Source organism: Ursus maritimus (genome assembly GCF_017311325.1).
Source record: "Ursus maritimus isolate PB19 chromosome X unlocalized genomic scaffold, ASM1731132v1 scaffold_X1, whole genome shotgun sequence".
NCBI classification, from domain to species: Eukaryota; Metazoa; Chordata; class Mammalia; order Carnivora; family Ursidae; genus Ursus; species Ursus maritimus.
The window spans coordinates 46296891-46314318 of record NW_024423319.1 but is presented as its reverse complement, the minus strand read 5'-3'; the positions used below and the strand labels follow the sequence as shown (position 1 = coordinate 46314318).

At 42.0% G+C, this 17428-nt stretch overlaps 1 protein-coding gene across 1 annotated transcript; it reads left to right on the top strand.

Moving 5' to 3' along the window:
• The first annotated feature begins 6981 nt into the window (after positions 1–6981).
• ARL13A (ADP ribosylation factor like GTPase 13A) lies at positions 6982–16113 on the top strand. Its single transcript, XM_008701719.1, has 8 exons — positions 6982–7204; positions 7586–7656; positions 11923–12172; positions 13049–13154; positions 13690–13877; positions 14505–14595; positions 14690–14870; positions 16022–16113. Exons 1-8 carry the CDS (start codon positions 7146–7148, stop codon positions 16111–16113), a joined length of 1038 nt encoding a protein of 345 aa, XP_008699941.1. The 5' UTR covers positions 6982–7145.
• The last annotated feature ends 1315 nt before the right edge of the window (positions 16114–17428 follow it).

Sequence of the window (17428 nt, the reverse complement as noted above, 5' to 3'; positions counted from 1 at the left end):
AAAAAAAAAACTGATAGAAACCATCCCTGAGAAAGCCCAGACATGAGACTCATTTGACAAAGATTTTAACTACCTTAAATATGCTCGAAGAGAGAAAGGAAACTATGGACAAAGAACTAAAGGACACCTGGAAAACAAAGTATGAACAGAATGAAAATATTAATAAAGAGACAAATCCTAAATAGAACCAAGTAGAAATTCTAGAGCTGAAAACTACAATAGCTAAAATAAAAAAATTTACTAGAGGAATTCAATAGCAGATTTGAGGAGGCAGAAGAAAGAATCAATGAACTTGAAAATATGATCATTAAAATTACGAAGTCTGAGGAGTAGAAAGAAAAAAGAATGAAGAAATACTTTGGGACACCTGGGTGGCTCAGTCAGTTAAGCATCTGCCTTCAACTCAGGTCATGATCTCAGGGTCCTGGGATCGAGTCCCACGTCAGGCTCGCTGCTCAGTGGAAGTCTGCTTCTCCCTCTGCCTGCCACTCCCCTGCTTGTACTCTCTCTCTCTGTCAAATAAATAAATAAAATATTTTTAAAAATAAAATAAAGTGCTGAAAGTGGGGCACCCAGTGGCTCCATTGGTTAAGCAACTGACTCTTGATTTCAGCTCAGGTCATGATCTCAGTGTCATGAGATCAAGCCCTGTGTTGGGCTCAATGGCATGGAGCTTGCTTGGGATTCTCTCTCTCACTCTCCTTCTGCCCCCCTCCCTGCCCCATGCGTGCATGCTCTCTCTCTCTAAAACAAAAAACAATAAAAATAAATAAAGTGCTGAAAGAAAAAAAGTTAACTAAGAATTCTGTAACTGGCATAACTGTCCTTCAAAAATGGAGTAATTAAGACATTCCCAGATAAACAAAGTTGAGGAAGTTTGTTACCAGTAGACCTGCCCTACAGGAAATGCTAAAGGGCATCCTTCAAGTTGAAACAAAAGGATATTAGATAGTAACTCAAAGCCAAACAAAGAAATAAAGATCACCAGTAAAGGCAACTACATAAATATAAAAGCCAGTATTATTGCATATTTGGTTTGTAACTTCGTTTTTATTTACTACATGATTTAAAAGATAAATGCGTAAAAATAATTTTAAATTTGTATTATTGGGCACATATCCCAAAATATAAGTTGTGACAATAAAGTTGGGGTAGAGTTGCAAAGGAGCAGAATTTTTGTATGCTGTTGAAGCTAAGTTGGTTGTCAATTTAAACTAGATTGTCAGGGGCGCCTCGGTGGCTCGGTTGGTTAAGTGTCTTGGTTTCAGCTCGGGTCATGATCTCAGCCCTGGGATTGGCCCATGTTGGGTTCCTGGCTCAGCAGGGAGTCTGCTTGTGGATTCTCTCCTTCTCCCTCTGCCCCTCCCCCCACTCATGCTCGCTTGCTCGCTCACTCTCTCTAAAAATAAATAAACAAATCTTTATTAAACTAGATTGTCATGAATTAAGGGTGTTCATGGCAACCACTAAAAAAAAATCTCAAAAAAATCAACTATAGTGTCTAGGGATACACACTTAGGTGATAAAAAGCATAAAGAAACACAAGGAAATGATTCCTAAAAAAGTCAAGATAGTGGTTACTTTTGCAGGGAGGGAGTAGGCTGTGATTTAGATGGGGCACATGGAGAGGTTCTGGTGCTGCTGACAGTGTCCTATTTCTTGACCTGGGTGATGGTTACTAGGGTATTCACTTTAAAATAACTCTTCAAGCTATGTTTTTTTGTGTGTAGTTTCCTATATCTGTGCTTCAACTAAAAAGTCGTTAAAAATAAAAATAACAGGGATTGAAAGAAGAGGGGAACGGGTAACAACCTGGGCCAAGGAAGGCATCTTTGAAGAGGTGACAGGAAGATGAGAGCAATGAAATGAGGAGGAATCATTAAAGTGAAGGGTAGGGGGACACCTGGGTGGCTCTGTCAGTTAAGCGTCTGCCTTTGGCTCAGGTCATGACCCCAGGGTCCTGAGAGCAAGTCCTGCATCAGGCTCCCTGCTCAGCGAGGAGCCTGCTTCTCCCTCTGCCTGCCACTCCCCCTGCTTGTGCTCTCCCTCTATCTCTCTGACAAATAAATGAATAAAGTCTTAAAAAAAAACACCAAAAAATACAAAAAAAAGTGAAGGGTAGGAAGAGAGTATTTGAGGCAGAGAATAGGAGGCAGGATAGAAGGGGTAGGATAGAAGGAGGCCTTGATGCAAGAATATGTAGTTGTTCATATCCCAGCAATAGGACGTGTGTGTGGACGTGTGTCTGTATAGATTTATTAGAATTGGCTCATGCTATTATGGAATCTAGCAAGTCCCAAGATCTTCAGAGTGAATCAGCAGCTAGAGACCCAAGGGAGCTGATAGTTTAGCTCCAGCATGAGTCTGAAGGCCTGAGAACCAGAAGAGCCGATGGAATAGCTCCACTTCGAAGGCAGCAAGCTCAAGATCTAGGAAGAGCCATCGTTTCAGTTCGAGTCTAAAGACAGGTAAAAGGCCAATGTCCCATTTCCAAAGCTGTCAAATAGAAAGAATCCTCTCTTACTTGGGGGAGGGTTAGCTTTTTTGCTCTATTCAGGCCTTCAACTGATTGGGTGAGGCCTACATATTAGGGAGCACAATTTGCTTTACTCACTTAAACGTTAATCTCATCCCAAAACACTCTTACAGAAACACCCAGCATAATGTTTGACCAAATATCTGGGCATCCCGTGGCCCAGTCAAGTTAATACATAAAATTAACTTATCACAGGGTGCCTGGGTGGCTCAGTCAGTTAAGCGGCTGCCTTGGGCTCAGGTCATGATCTCAGCATCCTGGGATCAAGTCCTGCATCAGGCTCCCTGCTCTGTGGGTAGTCTGCTTCTCCCTCTGCCTCTGCCTCTCTCTCTCTCATGAGTAAACAAATAAAATCTTTTAAAAAATTAACTTATCACAGTATGTGTATTACAAATGTACGAAACAACTTCACTGAAGGCAGTAGGATAAGTACTGACCTAAGTAACTTTGCAAATAAGTGGAGTCTGTCACAGCAAAAGCAAAAGGAAGTGCACATAGCACTATACTCTACCTGATCAAGTTCCCCACAGGCATGAGTTAACAATTGTAATACTGCTATATATGTATACTGGAATTGAATAATCAAGTAAATAGATCATGGATGGTGGAAGCTGGGTTGCTCATTGTTGGAGTGGGACGTTACAGATGAGCCAAGGGAGAAGGCTGGAATGATCCACGTGGTGATGGCTGAGAGTTGAAAACATCAGGATGATCTCGTGTTTAGTTCAATATACATAAACATTGTCACATAAACATTTACAGGTATATACACAAGTTAGTATACAAGCATACATTTCCTTGCTCTGTCATCTGAGAGGGCCTAGAAGTAATGACACTTCGGTAGCAATGAGCACATCTACTCCCCAGATCTTGATTTCTAAGAGCATTCTCTAATGAAAGGATGCAGAAGAAACGGCTGATTCTATGACTAGGGTAGGGAATACAGAAGATGAGCCTGAAGCGTCTGATAGTGCCAGAAAGTAATGAAGGGCTCAAAAAAAGAAACAAAACACAACGATGGAGGTATGTCAGGGGATGCAGGAGTCTACTGAAAGAATTCCCAGTGCCAAAGTTGGAACAACTTGAGCAAAAATAAATAAAGTAGCATTGGATTATAACTCAAAGTATAAAATAAATACCCAAGAGTTCATATTGTATTAATAAATGATTTAATAAACAGATGGGTGAAAATAGAAAGAAATAGAAAGAAAATTAAGAAAGAAAAAGAAAGAGGCAGAGGGAGAAAGAAAAAAGAAAGAAAAAAAGAAAATAGAAAGAAAACTTTCCATACAAAAGAATCCCAAGTAATTTATGTAGACAAATAAAAAAAAATCAATTAAAAAAGATTAAAAAAAGAAAGAGGCAGAGGTAGAGGGAGAAAGAAAAAAAAAGAAAGAAAAAGAGAAAATAGAAGAAAACTTTCCATACAGAAGAATCCCAAGTAATTTATGTAGATACTCCACTTTTAAGGAGGTGGAGCCTAACTCCCCATTCCTTAAGTGTGGGCTGCATATAGTGACTTTCTGCCAAAGACTCCAGTATGGAAAGTGGAGAACAGAGGAACTCTACAGTGGAGAGGCCTGACAACCACCACCTCAGCTGGGTGATCAAAGTCAACATGACCAGCAGTACTTCACGTTGATAGCATGTACTCATGATATGATGTAATGAGAAAGGCCTTTGCCTGTGTGGTTTTCCTCCCAAGAACACGTAATTCCAATCTACTCATGAGAAAAATATCAAACACCAAGTGAAGAGCATTATACGAAATACCTGACCAGTACTCCTGTCTAGGTCATCAAAAACAAAATCTGAGCAACTGTCACAGCCCAGAGGAGCCTAAGGAGACTTGACAACTAAATGTACTGTGGTATTCTAGACAAGATCTTGGAACAGAAGGACATTAAACAATAGTGGTTCACTAATTGTAAAAAAAAAAAAAAATGCACCATACTACCATAAAATGCTAAGAATAGGGGAAAATGGTTGCAGGGTATACGGGAAATCTCTGCAGTATCTTTGTGATCTTTCTGTTTATCTAAAGCCATCCTAAAAAATGAAGTTTATTTTTTAAAAGTTCACTAAAAAATTAATAAGTAAAACACAGTTTGGCTAGAAGAGATAGAAAGGCCCAGAGCAGAGGCAGTTTCTTTGGTACCTGAGATCATCTCATTCACACAGTCTGTGAGACCCTTAACCTAACATACAGGTTCTGAAGCCAGAACTCCTGGGTTTCAATTCTGGCTTTATCATGTACTAGCTGGGGAACCCTAGGAAATTACTTAACCTCTTTGGGAACCTCATCTCCAAAAAGTAGGAATGAAAGCCCCTGCTTTTTGTCAATGCTGTAATAATGATTAAATGAGTTAATATGTATAATGTGCTTAAATGAGTGCTGGCACATACTAAATTCTATATAAATAAATATATACTTTGCATAAAAAATACTTTGTATAATATATATAAATACTTTGTAAACTAAAAAAAAAAACTATGACTACAAGTTCATTTAGTAATTAGCTGTAATCATATAAGGTAGGAAGATGTGGGTTTGGTTGCTATGAACCAGGCAGTAGTTGCCATAGATATGTCAGAACCTTGACAGCCATTGTTAGGCCATTGCCATACCCTTCACAAGCAGGCAACTGAGTTGTATCAATCTGGCAAGAAGGCTAGAAAGCTCAATACACCTTCCTATCACTCTACACATCTTATGTCTTTCATCCACAAAGAACCAACTTCTAATCAGATAAATAATTAACCACCTCAAGGTAAGCAAAATATATCATTATCTCCATTTTATAGAAAAGAGATCTGAAGGCTTAATTTAGGCGATTTCATCTCAGGATACCTAGGAGAGACATTGGAGATAAAAGAAAGGACCAGTAATCCCTACTCCAATTGTTTTCCTCCTCAGTTATCCTATTTATCCTTCTTTAGAGTGAGTTCTTGAGGAAAAACTTGTGTGATGTCAGTTTGACTTTTCTTGGTGGAACTAACAGAGAGCCCAAGATCAAGCTAGGAAACTCTGCCAGTTATCAGGAAATAGACATGAAGCTGCCACTGGCCTCATCTCAAACGGAGATGGCGAATGTGGAACCCAGACAACTAGGCTCTGGTGATTCAGGCTCCAGGTCTCATCAGCTTCAGGAGCAAAGCAGGAATAAGGCTGGATTTGATCACAGGCCATATGTAACGTTTCCCTTTCATCGGGGATACGCCATAGCCATTCTCCAGGAGGTCCTTACAGGGAGCTAAATGATTTTCCTAGGGAATAAACTATACTCTAAGTAATTCTATGAACTGTGAGTCTCTATTTGGGAATGGCAATTCTCCGAAATAGGTAATGACTCTGCAGAACCTTGTTACATTATCCATTGATAAGCTGGACATGCACTGTGCTCATGAGGTAGCTAGGCAAAGCCCATCTGAAGTATCAGTTGAAGTGCTTTGCTAACCTAATTGGAACTTCCCCAGCTCCGGTCTCCAATATAATTAGTCACTAGGAAAATGTAAATCAAAACCACAATGAGATACCACTTCACACCCACTAGGATAGCTACAAACAAAAAGACAACAAGTGTTGGTGAGGATGTGGAGAAATTGGAACACTCTTGCACTGCTGGTGGGAGTTTAAAATGCTGCAGCCACTTTGGAAAACAGTCTGGCACTTCCTCAAAAGGTTAAACATAGAGTTATCATATGACCCAGCAATTACATTTCTAGGTATATGCCCCAAAGAACTGAAAACACATGTCCATACAGAAACTTGTATGCAAATATTTATAGCACAATTATTCAGATGAGCCAAAAAGTAGAAAGAGTTCAAATGTCCATCAACTGGTGAATGGATAAGCAAACTGTGGTATATCCACACAATGGAATATTACTCAACCAGAAAATGAACAAAACACTAATACATGCTACAACATGGATAAACCTTGAAGCAATTGTCTAAATTGCCCTTTTTACTTAGGTGATCACTTCCAAAGATGGCTGCATTTTGAAATCCCCTGGGGAGCTTATGCAGTTCCCTAGAATCTTTGAGAGTGGGGCACCTGGACTGATATTTGAAATCTATTAGACTAGGTGATCTCTAAGGTCCCTTACAGTTCTAGAAATCGTATGAAATCTATGACAGTGGGTCACCAGTGCACACATTTTTGAAGCAGAAGCAATGAGAGAACCAAGCCCAGTGGATAGTTGTTACTTAGGTCTCCCAATAGGTCCTTCTTAAAATCTAATCTGGTTCTTCTCCAAGGTTTTGCTGCACGCCCCACCCCCACCCAGGATTGAATGAAGATATTCCCAACAGGGATGAACTATGGCTGAAGGAACAGGCCACACCTGATGTTACCATGCCCACGGTGGGGCTTTAATAAGAAATTCCCCCACTTTGCAGGTACCTTTCAGTGGAGTTGAGAATAACTAGTTTTTCCCTCTATGGCATTTATAGACAAGGTTGGATAGCATGAAGTTATGGATTTCTGACTTCAGACTTTGTTTATCAGCACCTGTGTTGTCCTAAGCTGATTAAGGTTCAGTGTTAATAATGGGGCTGATTTTTCATTTATTTGTTTCCTTTAATATTAAAGAACCAAGCTGAATCATGTTCCGGCTGCTGACCTCCTGCTGGTCTCGGCTAAAGACAACTGAACAGACGCGAAGGTAATATTGCAATTATTTCTCTAGATATATTCCACCATTTCCTCCAATGTATCTGCCCAAAGTCCCTCAAGGGACAAGTCTTCATGATATATATTGTGAGGGAAAGTGATTAAGCAACGTCTGCAAGATTGGAGGCAAGGTTAGGGGAGGATGGCCAGTTCTACAAAGCAAGTAAATCAGGGAAGAGATGTTTCCTTGGAGGCTTTAGGAAGAGGTTCCAATACCACTTTCTACCACCTTGGCTGTGCTTTTTATGGTACATGCATTGGGACTCCTGCCCTGAAGGCAGAGCCTCAAACATCAACGAAGAATAGAATTGTTTATCCTAAGAACTAACAGTGCTTTTTAAGGCTTTGGGTCATTTTTCTTTTCTATTTCCAGGAATGTGACCATCATTATCATTGGATTGGACAACTCGGGCAAAACTGTTCTTGTGGAGGCTTTCCAAAGATGTAAGGAATTAAGAGTATTAGATATTAGTTTAGGTCTCCTATGGGCCCCAGGGACCAAAGAAATAATCATTCCTTTCTTCCTAGCCTTACTCCATGGCCCTCAGTTTCCCTCTTTTGAAGATAAACACTTCCCAACACACACACACACACACACACACACACACTCCTCTCCTTGGGTATCAGCCTGTTTATGTAATGTCTGTCACCTCTCCCTTTACAAGACATCCTAATTGAAGGTCCTCTCATAGTGTCAGTATGAATGAGCTCAAACTATGTAAAGTACTGCAGTCAATTATAAAGGATAGCATGTTTCAAACAGTGTCTAGTTTCAGAATTCAATTAAAGTGGAATTTGGTCTAGATAAGAGAGACAAGTGTGGGATGATGAAGAAGTTTAATAACATGAAACTCTTCGTGACAGTGAATATAGAAGGTTGGAGCCTGAGAAATGTTGTCAGTTCAGAGACCTGCAAGCTTAATACCAGATCTCCAGTTTAATACCTTGACATTTCAAGCAACAGTTACACAGAATTTCAGGGAGCTACTATTCTAGTTGCAAAGACCCATCTAACTGCTGGCCAGCCAATCAGGGAGCCCAGCGCAGGATGCCCTCCATTGACGTTTATAAAATAAAAGAAGGGGTATGATGATATGGCTGAGCTCTACATAACCTAGGCCCTCAGCAAAGTACAGGAAAGGGTTCACCTGACCCCTCCACCACTTGTTTACTTGAAGCCTGCATCAATTTCCTCGAACTACGGTGACTGCCTGCTGGCTGATCTTGCCATCTCTAGTTGACACCCCAGTATTCAATCCACACAGTTGCCTGAAGGATCTAATGCAAAAATCTGGTCATGGCACTTCCCTGCTCAAAATCAAAGCCTCCCCTTTATTATCAAAACAAAATTTAAGTTCCTCAGCAGCACACAAGGTCCTCCATGATTTGGTCCTTGACTTCTCCTCCAGCTTCATTTTCCCATGCTCTCTGAATATGTCCCCTGATAAAGTCAAAACAAATTATTTGCCATTCCTCTGTGATCATACCGTTCTAGTTCACATGCCCACACTCTGTACATGATGTCTCACTACCTAGCAATTCATCCACTTCATTACCTAACTGCTTAATCAAATACCCTGAGACACAAGTCTAAGCTTGACCCCAGCTCAACCTGGGCCATCCCTAATCCCCGGCGCCTCCTTCCTCAGCTCCCACTCTAATCTGTGCCTCCCTCTATCTTGCACTTATCACAACATCATTGTACAATAGCAAGTCCATCCTCTAGACTGTGAGCCTCTTGAGAACTAATAGATCTTTCCAGCTCTGTATCTTTAGTCTCTGTACTTTTAGTACCCTCAGGCAGGTACTCAATAAATATTCGTGGAATGAATGTTCTCCCCCATTCTCCTCAGGCAACATACTGCCTCTTTACAACTTCTCCAACCCCCGTCCATTCCCCTTATAGGCAGCAAACTTGACTCCCTGCCTCTCCCAGTTCTCTGATAGGCAGAAAAGGTAACGAGGTAAGGAGTAGCAGGAAAATCAAGGAGCCAAGATAAATCACAAGATTCCTGATGAAAGTGGGGATAATTTTTAGAGCCCCAACTCAGCCCCACCCCTAGATTCCCATCCACTCTGGGTGGGGCCTGGGAATCTATCTTTTAAAAACTCCCCAGGTGTTTCTGATGGCCAGCCAGCTTTGGGAAGCATTCATCTGCAATTAGCCATGTGCTATTTTGCCTGTGAGAACAGTGCCTGCTTTTCATTCTAATTCCTAGAGAAAGGAACCTGTAGTCTATTTAATGTGTTACTGCATAACTTGCCTTGTGCTTGGTGACTAACTTGGGGTTGATTCATAAACCAATAGGTGTATGGTTGTGACTTCATTCAAAGAATAGTTTTGAATGGTCAAGAAGCAAAGTGCCGCTGATGTCACATTCCAAAGACTGTCTCAGGCCATCTTTGTCCATGCAAGACAACCAGAGTCAATTTAGTAGGTTGCTCTGTACCCAAAATGCAATAGCTTGCCTCCCTTACTTATAGGAGTTTGTTAAACATATGACTGCTTGGGTCCCAAACATAGAGGTTCTGATTCATTTGGTATAAAGTAGAACTTAAACAATCACCTCTATGTACCTCTGAATCAGAGAGTCCCTAGACTGCGCTTTATGAAACACTCTGCTGGGGATGGAGAGATAAATTAGACTCAGTACCTGTCCTCCGGGTAAATGATAAATTTCTGCTATAAATTAATAGCAGAAGTAAGAGAAATGTAAATTATCAGGAAACAACTTCTCATGACTTCTAAGTTTCACCAACAATAGATTGCATTATTGAAGGGACTGGTAAGGTTTCAAATTAAAGAAAAAAAAAACTAGGGAAAATGTTTTGCTCTGACAGGGAAAAATATATAAAGCTTGCCTGGATGCAGGAAGCAAGATTTAAAAATTACCTTTGGAGTTTCAACCTATTCACTCACTATTTTTAAGTAGTCTAATACAAACATAGCAAATATCACATCAAAGTTGTGACTGAAAACTCTATGTTACTGAAAACTATAATTAAAAAGATCACTGACTAACATGAAAACAGGAGTTATAAGATCACATTAAAATGTAATGATAATACACATACACACATATACATGTAAATATGTGTATAATCACACATTTCCAAAGATTTGAAAGCATCTTACTAACATTTCAGCTGAATGACTCATTCTGGCAATCCCATGGAAAATGTCATAGGTAGATCTAAGACTATAGGTAAATAAGTAGCTACTGATTCTGGTGTTAAAACTCCCAGGTATGAGTGTAGAGAATCTATAAAATCATTTTACTACTAATGTGGGGAGAGAGCCAGGCTAGGACTGTCAGTTCAAAAGACTGAAATGTGTATAAAACTGTCATTTTGAACTGCATTTCTATGGGAGCCGAAAGAGGTATGGAATGCTCTATGGGATTCTATGCTCTAGCCATAGCCTTGAAATGGTAAATGTATCTGAGTTTGGAATGGTTTCTTGGAGGAGATATGAGGAAGAGGACTTCATACTTCCATCCACAGTAATAGGCACCATAAACATTCATTGAACACCTGCTATATGTAAGGTAATGCAGAGCCCCTCCCTGACAGAGCTTACATTTTAGTTGGGAAGACAGGACACGCACAGAATGAGGTTAAGAACCAATTCACTAGACCACGTGCTCAACAAGAGAGAGAGAAATGAGAACTTGACAGGTCAGAGAGGCTTCCTAAAAAAAAAGTGGTACTTGAGCTGGGCCTTGAAGAAAGGGTGGGAGAAAAGGTCCTCTTGTTCATTCATTCATTCATTCATTCATTCATTCATTCATCAAAATTCATTCAACAAATATTCGTTATGCCCGCTGTGTGCCAGCTTCTGTGCTCAGCATCACGAATACAATGGTGAACAGAACTGAAAGGGTTCCTGTCCTGTTGAAGTTTATAACTCAGGTAACAAAATCATAGAATTTATAACACTAATATGTGCTGTGAGTGGTAAGCCCAGAAGAAAGGCACCTTGTCCAGACTGGGGGATGGTCGTGTGAGTTGGGGAAAACTTCCTAGAGGAAACAAGATCTAGATTGATATATATATATTTTTAAAGATTTTATTTATTTATTTGACAGAGAGAGAGACAGCCAGCGAGAGAGGGAACACAAGCAGGGGGAGTGGGAGAGGAAGAAGCAGGCTCTCAGCGGAGGAGCCTGATGTGGGGCTCGATCCCATAACGCCAGGATCACGCCCTGAGCCGAAGGCAGATGCTTAACCGCTGTGCCACCCAGGCGCCCCTAGATTGATATATTTTTTAAAAAGCATTAAGCAAACAGAGAGTAGTGCAAGAGTGTTCTAAGCAGTGGGAATAGCATCTTGTGAAGGCCCAGGGCAAGACAGAGCATGGCATTCTTGTGGTATGGGAGGAACACGAGCCAAGGAGCAGAGGGAGGAAGAAACTGGGTGTGTACCAGGAGCTCTGTGGACACCAGTCAGGTCTGGCAGGTTGGGAGGCAAAGGAGTCAGTATTCTATCCTGGGAGCAGTGGGCACTCAAGGAAAGTTACTGAGCCAGGAAACGGTAGCATGACAAAGTGCTGGTTGAGGAAGAAGAATCCGTGAGTGTGAGCAGGATGGCAAGACGCCTCCGTTGGCTTCCTCAGGGCAGGCTCTGGTCAAGGTTCAGATCATTGTTTAACAAATTCTAACTCTATTCCCCGGCTTTGTGGTTTCTTCTCCTCTCTTCCCCTATGCATAGTACTTCCCACTAGGATGGACAATTGTATGAAATCTGAATTGACTACACTCTTGCTGGATGAGTACGAAGTTTCCATCTATGACCTGAATGGAGACATGAAGGGCCGAGAAAATTGGCCGAACTACTACGCACAGGCACACGGACTTGTTTTTGTCCTGGATTCCAGTGACTCAGGACGCATGCAGGAAGTGAAGATCATCTTGACACATCTCCTGTCTGATAAAAGAGTGGCAGGGAAACCTATCCTACTGTAAGACTCTGCTTTTGTGCCCCATTTTTCCTTCCCATGTACCCTCAGAAGAGAATTAGGCAGAGGAAGGGTGGTCCCTTTGTCACACCCAGCTTGACCTCCTCTTCCCTTCAGCTCAGTGAGGGGAAGTGGGCCAGTCCTCTGGGGGCAGTTTTCAAAAGCCACTTTCTAGCACATACTGCCATGGGGGAACATGTTACCTAGCTGTAGAAAGGTAATTCTGAAAGCAAGCATCACAGGGAAATGGACAGTAATATCTGGATCTTCTACCCCCTTCCCTCAACTCTTCCCGAAAACTACCTTCCCGAATTTGCTTCTTTTCTGGCTTCAGACTCTGACCCTGAGAAGGTGGCAGAAAACAACCCCTTTTTTGTATAAGTGATGCCAATGGACTCCTCCTTTTGCCAACTACGCAAGAGTTATGTAATTAGCATTCATTCCAGGGTGATAATTCTGATGGCCCATCAATCCTCACCCTTCCCCCACTTTTTGCTTTCTTCATTCCTTGTTAGTACCCCCAACTCAAGCCTGAACAGAGGTTGGGAGAGTGTGTAAAAACTCCAAATCTGTTTGTATCCTGGTTAGCAATTCTAATTCAAGTTTGATGGCATAGTGTAGAGTAAGTGAGAAACAAGGTCTGGGGATTATCTTGAACTCAAATTATCTGTGCTCTTCTTTCCTCCACTGAGAGTTGGCTAGAAACATTTCTGCCTCATCCCATTGGTTATGTTTTTAAAGCTAGTTCCTGGATATGTAGTAGTTGTACTAGAATTGATCGGTTCTCCTCCTCATTCCCTTCTTTGCTTGCCCTTGGCCTCTATTTCTGTTTTACCCCTCCTCTTCTCTTCCCTTCCTCTCTCCTATGCCCTGCTCTAGCCTGGCAAACAAACAAGACAAGAAGGACGCACTCCTACCTTGTGATATTATTGAATATCTACTCCTAGAAAGGCTAGCGAATGAGAACAAGTCCCTGTGCCGAGTGGTAAGTATCAAACCCCCTTCCTTCCCTCCCTCACCGTCTTGAGCCCAGCTGATGCATCCCTCGGCCCATTCCATAATCAGACCCATCTGCTGGGTATCAGGCAAAGCCTCTCCCCCACAGGCAACATCTACAGTGATAATTTCTGACTCAATGCTGACAGTAAATAACACATTCTTATAACACTTTCACATCTGTTTTCTCATTAGGCCTTCAAAATAGCTCTGTACAATTAAGAAGTTTCAATATCCTCATTCTATGGATAAGAAAGCTAAGGTGCAGAGGCTATGAGTGACTTGCCCAAGGTCACACATCCAGGACATTACACCACAATTACTTTTTTTAAAGGACCTTAACTTTTGTCTCTTATTTACCTTCTCAGGAGTGAGTGCTGAGTGTCTCCTAGGAAGTCTAAGAGCCTCTCTAGGCATAGCAGAGCTTAAGTGTACCTCTGCTCTTGGCTGAGAATAATTGGGACTTTGGGCCTCAGGGATTCCAGTCCCTTGGGTTAGAGTCTTCTCTTCTCTTTTTGTCACAGGAACCCTGTTCAGCCATCAAAAACCTCCAAAGAAGGAACCATCAGCCCATCATTGAAGGTCTACGCTGGCTATTAGCTGCCATTGGGGATAAATATGAAGAGCTGTGTACTCGCCAACAGCCACTCACCTCGAGCATCCCAACCTCCAAGGGCACCAGAGGCTCTGGGGAAAGATGCTCATCAGACAGGTACTGAGCTGCCTCTATTAGGGGTACTAATAAGAACAGACGCAGGAGTCAACCTTCAACATACGCAGGGAGGTCTGGGTAGTGTTTGGATTCTGTGCGGTGCTGAGCAAGTGTCTCAAGATCAGTTGGCCCAAATGGGGCTAGGGCAACGACCAGGAACATTCCGACATTGTTAGCTCTACCCTCTCCCTCATGTTAGTGGGATGAGGTGTAGAAAGGTAAAGCCAACCTATCGGTATTAGAGCTTCTCTGAAACAGGGTTTCTGTTGCCTGGTGTGCCACACAGAGGAGAAGAGGAACATGAACCCCTTAAGAAGCTGATTGGAAACATTCTATGGCGAAAAGTCTTAAAGCTACCCTACATTCTCTGCTTTCAGTTCTCTGTTCCTCCCAATAATTAGGAAAGATGAGAAAAAAACAGGAAATATGGAAAAGAAGGAGAAAAAGGAGAAGAAAACAGGAGTTGATTAAGGTTTTGAGGAATAAAAAACCTAAATGTCCTCTTGCTCTGTCATCCCTTTCAATGTCCAAAGGCATATGGCAGGGATGGGGTAATAGCTACATTCAATTAAGGAGCCTGAAGTGTGTCTGTTTTCAGTATTGCTTTGTCTTTCCTCTCTCTCCCAGCTTTGCTACCAGGATGGGAATGTCCAAAGAAAAAAGACAGCATCTAGGACAACGCTCAGTGGAAGCTAGGCCCCTAAAGCCAATTCTACAGGTAAGTGGCTCTCTAAGTGTTACTGCCCCAGGGACCAATCCCTGAACTGTCAGAGCACCAACTGACTTTTTTCCTCCATCTTCTTGCTGTACAGAAAGAAGGTTTAAGATTAAGGCCTAAAAAGAACATATCAGTAACATTTGCTTTAGATGAACCCATGGAGGAAGGTGAATGTTCTGGCAGAAATAGAACTCGGAACACTACTGAGCTTTGCTACAATCAAAGTGATGACTTGCAACCCCCAGCTCCACTTGTCGATGATGATCTTTTTGAAGGTAATGCTGGACCAGTGGTTTAGTCAGAAAAGATATACAGGCCTTCTCTCACAATTTATAAAAGAGTATTCCTGTTTTGAGTCTGAAACTCTTTTCTCATACTGTGGCTGGTGGTTAGAAGAAGCAGGTGAAGTACAGGGAGAGTGCTTGGGGACTACCCTCTGGTTAGCCCAGTATGATGCCCCAGCACTCCAGCACTGGCTGACACAAGATCTTTGTTTGCACAGCTATCAGGCTATCTTAAAGGTTATGATTTCCAGTGGTGGAAGTACAAATTGGTACAATCTTTATGGTGAGAAGTTTAGCTGTCTCTCTTCTCTCATTATGAATAAATTACACACACACACACACACACACACACACATTCCACTTTAAAAATGTGGAAACCCAATATTGTGTAAAACAGCTAAAAGTTGGAAACAAGCTAAAGGACTAATAATGGGGAGTGGCTAAATAAATAATGGTGCATTCATACAATGGAATACTATGCAGACATTAAAAGGGATAATGTTGACTTATATTTACTACATGGAAAGTTTTCCACAGCCTGACATTTTGTTAGAGAAAAATGGTAAATCAGGGTCTAGCATGTTCAGCAAGATGTGTATACATGTGCAGAATATCTGAAGGGAAATCATCCAAACAGCAGTGGTTTTCTCTAGGGGTGAGACACTAGGTGATTTTGAGAAGTAAAAGGCCTAGGTGACTTTCTTTGGATGTTTGGTTTTGGGAAATTCTAGTTTTTATAAAAAGCATATACAATCTCTCCCAATACAACAAAGGCATTTTTTAAAAAAGCTATGAGACCTTGAAGGCCCCCTGTTGTTAATGGCCACTCCTTCTCAATGCTCCTTGGGACCCTGTTGTCTATGATGGCCAACTGTCAATAATATGTCACCTCCACTCTCCAAGGGATCTAGCCCTTCAGGCCACCCCAGAGCCTTGGGTTGTTATACCTATACAGAGGGGCCTAGCCTGGGCCAGGGCCACTGAGGAGAAGAGAGGTAGTGCTCTGGGGACAAGGGGTGAGGATGAGAGCTGAGTGGAAGAAATCTGGTAGAAGAGCAGAAGAAGTGTTTTTCTAGATGTCAGGAACTACCCCTAAATCTCTGTTCAAAACTGAAATCCATTTTTCATTTCTATAACTTCAGAACCCAGGGCAAAGAAAAAACTGGAGAAATGGGACACAGAAGAGATGTTACTGGAAAATCCCTGTGAAGAAGCCTTTGGATCCTGTGGTTAGTATTCCTTATATGAAGGGGAGAGGGAAAAGAGCAAGACTAATTGAAAGTATGAGGCCAGGGCAGAGGGCAGGTGTCTGGAGGGGTGCAGTCTACACCCCCTTAGGTGTATGGGCCAACACCCTCCCAACTGGGAGTGATCTGGGAAGGACAGGAAACCTGGTGCTTAGCTTCACTTGCAGTGACTGGCTGTTTTCTTTCTCTTATTAGACTTTTAACAGAGTACTAAAGAGAAAAATGGAGGGAAGTCCAAAAAAACCATCTCCTATCATTCCCTCAGTAAATGTGCTCATCTCTAGAACCATCAGAACTGCTCAGTTTTTTCATTTCTATTTGCTAATACCTCTAAATTCTCCCCTACCTATAAGTCCACCTACTCTAACATCACATCCCTGAGGATTCCCATTGTTCCTATACATACCACATTTTAGACGTCAAATGAAGCTTATACCTGCCCCGAGAGGCTCAAGAAAAGTGTGATGGCATCCATTTGAGAATGAAGATGACCTTTGGCAAAGAAGAATAGAGACGTCACGTCTCTGCATCCGGGTGTTCCTCATGAAGCCTGTGAACAACATGGCATGGGTGACCAACTGAAATCGAGCCTTAGAAGTAAGGGGTCAGTTTGGAATTACATTTCCCACACCCCGCAGAGGTTCTTGGGTATAAGGGGACTGGCAGAAATAAATAGAACTTGGCTGCTGAGAACTGTGCCCTGCTGAATCATTTTCAGTCATGCCTCCGAAGAAAAAAAAAAAACCAACAACTTGGTTTTAAATTCCCAGCCATGGTTTGTGAAGCCTGGCAACAATTCCCTTGGTACCGCTCCAAGAAACAGCAATTGCTGCCACTCCCGACACTTTGGTTAGGTATGCAAAAACTGTATGAGCTTGAACCCGGTCAACACTTCATCCCATGGAGCGTAGTGGTAGCATTTACTATTACTACAACTATTACTTTCACCACATTTATCGAGCGCCTTCTGGATGTCAGGCCTTAGGCACAGGCCTAAGTTCTTCACGCTTATTATCTTATTCACAACAACCCTTAAGGGTGGGCAGTATACCTGCCTGCATTTTCCCAAATGAGGGAGCTAAGGAGCAGACAAGTTAAACAACTTGCCCAAGGTCCCACACCCTGTTAAGAAGCAAAGCAGGGATTTGAATCCAGATCTGATTCTAGAGCTGACAGTAGGCCAGAAAGATCTGCTGATGCTTTTCTCAAACTCCACGCAGAGAGAGAAAGCTACACCCAGGAAAAGTGCTGAAGCGTAGCCATGCCCAAGTCAGGAGAATTACACTGACAGGGATAAGCACA

What these genes read in the sequence shown, in the direction of transcription:
- ARL13A (XM_008701719.1), top strand. Translation starts at nt 7,146, where the DNA reads ATGTTCCGGCTGCTGACCTCCTGCTGGTCTCGGCTAAAGACAACTGAA. An exon ending in ACAAGTCCCTGTGCCGAGTG is followed by an intron (nt 13,155 to 13,689) that starts GTAAGTATCAAA and finishes TTTTTGTCACAG; the next exon opens with GAACCCTGTTCAGCCATCAA. An exon ending in CCCTAAAGCCAATTCTACAG is followed by an intron (nt 14,596 to 14,689) that starts GTAAGTGGCTCT and finishes CTTGCTGTACAG; the next exon opens with AAAGAAGGTTTAAGATTAAG.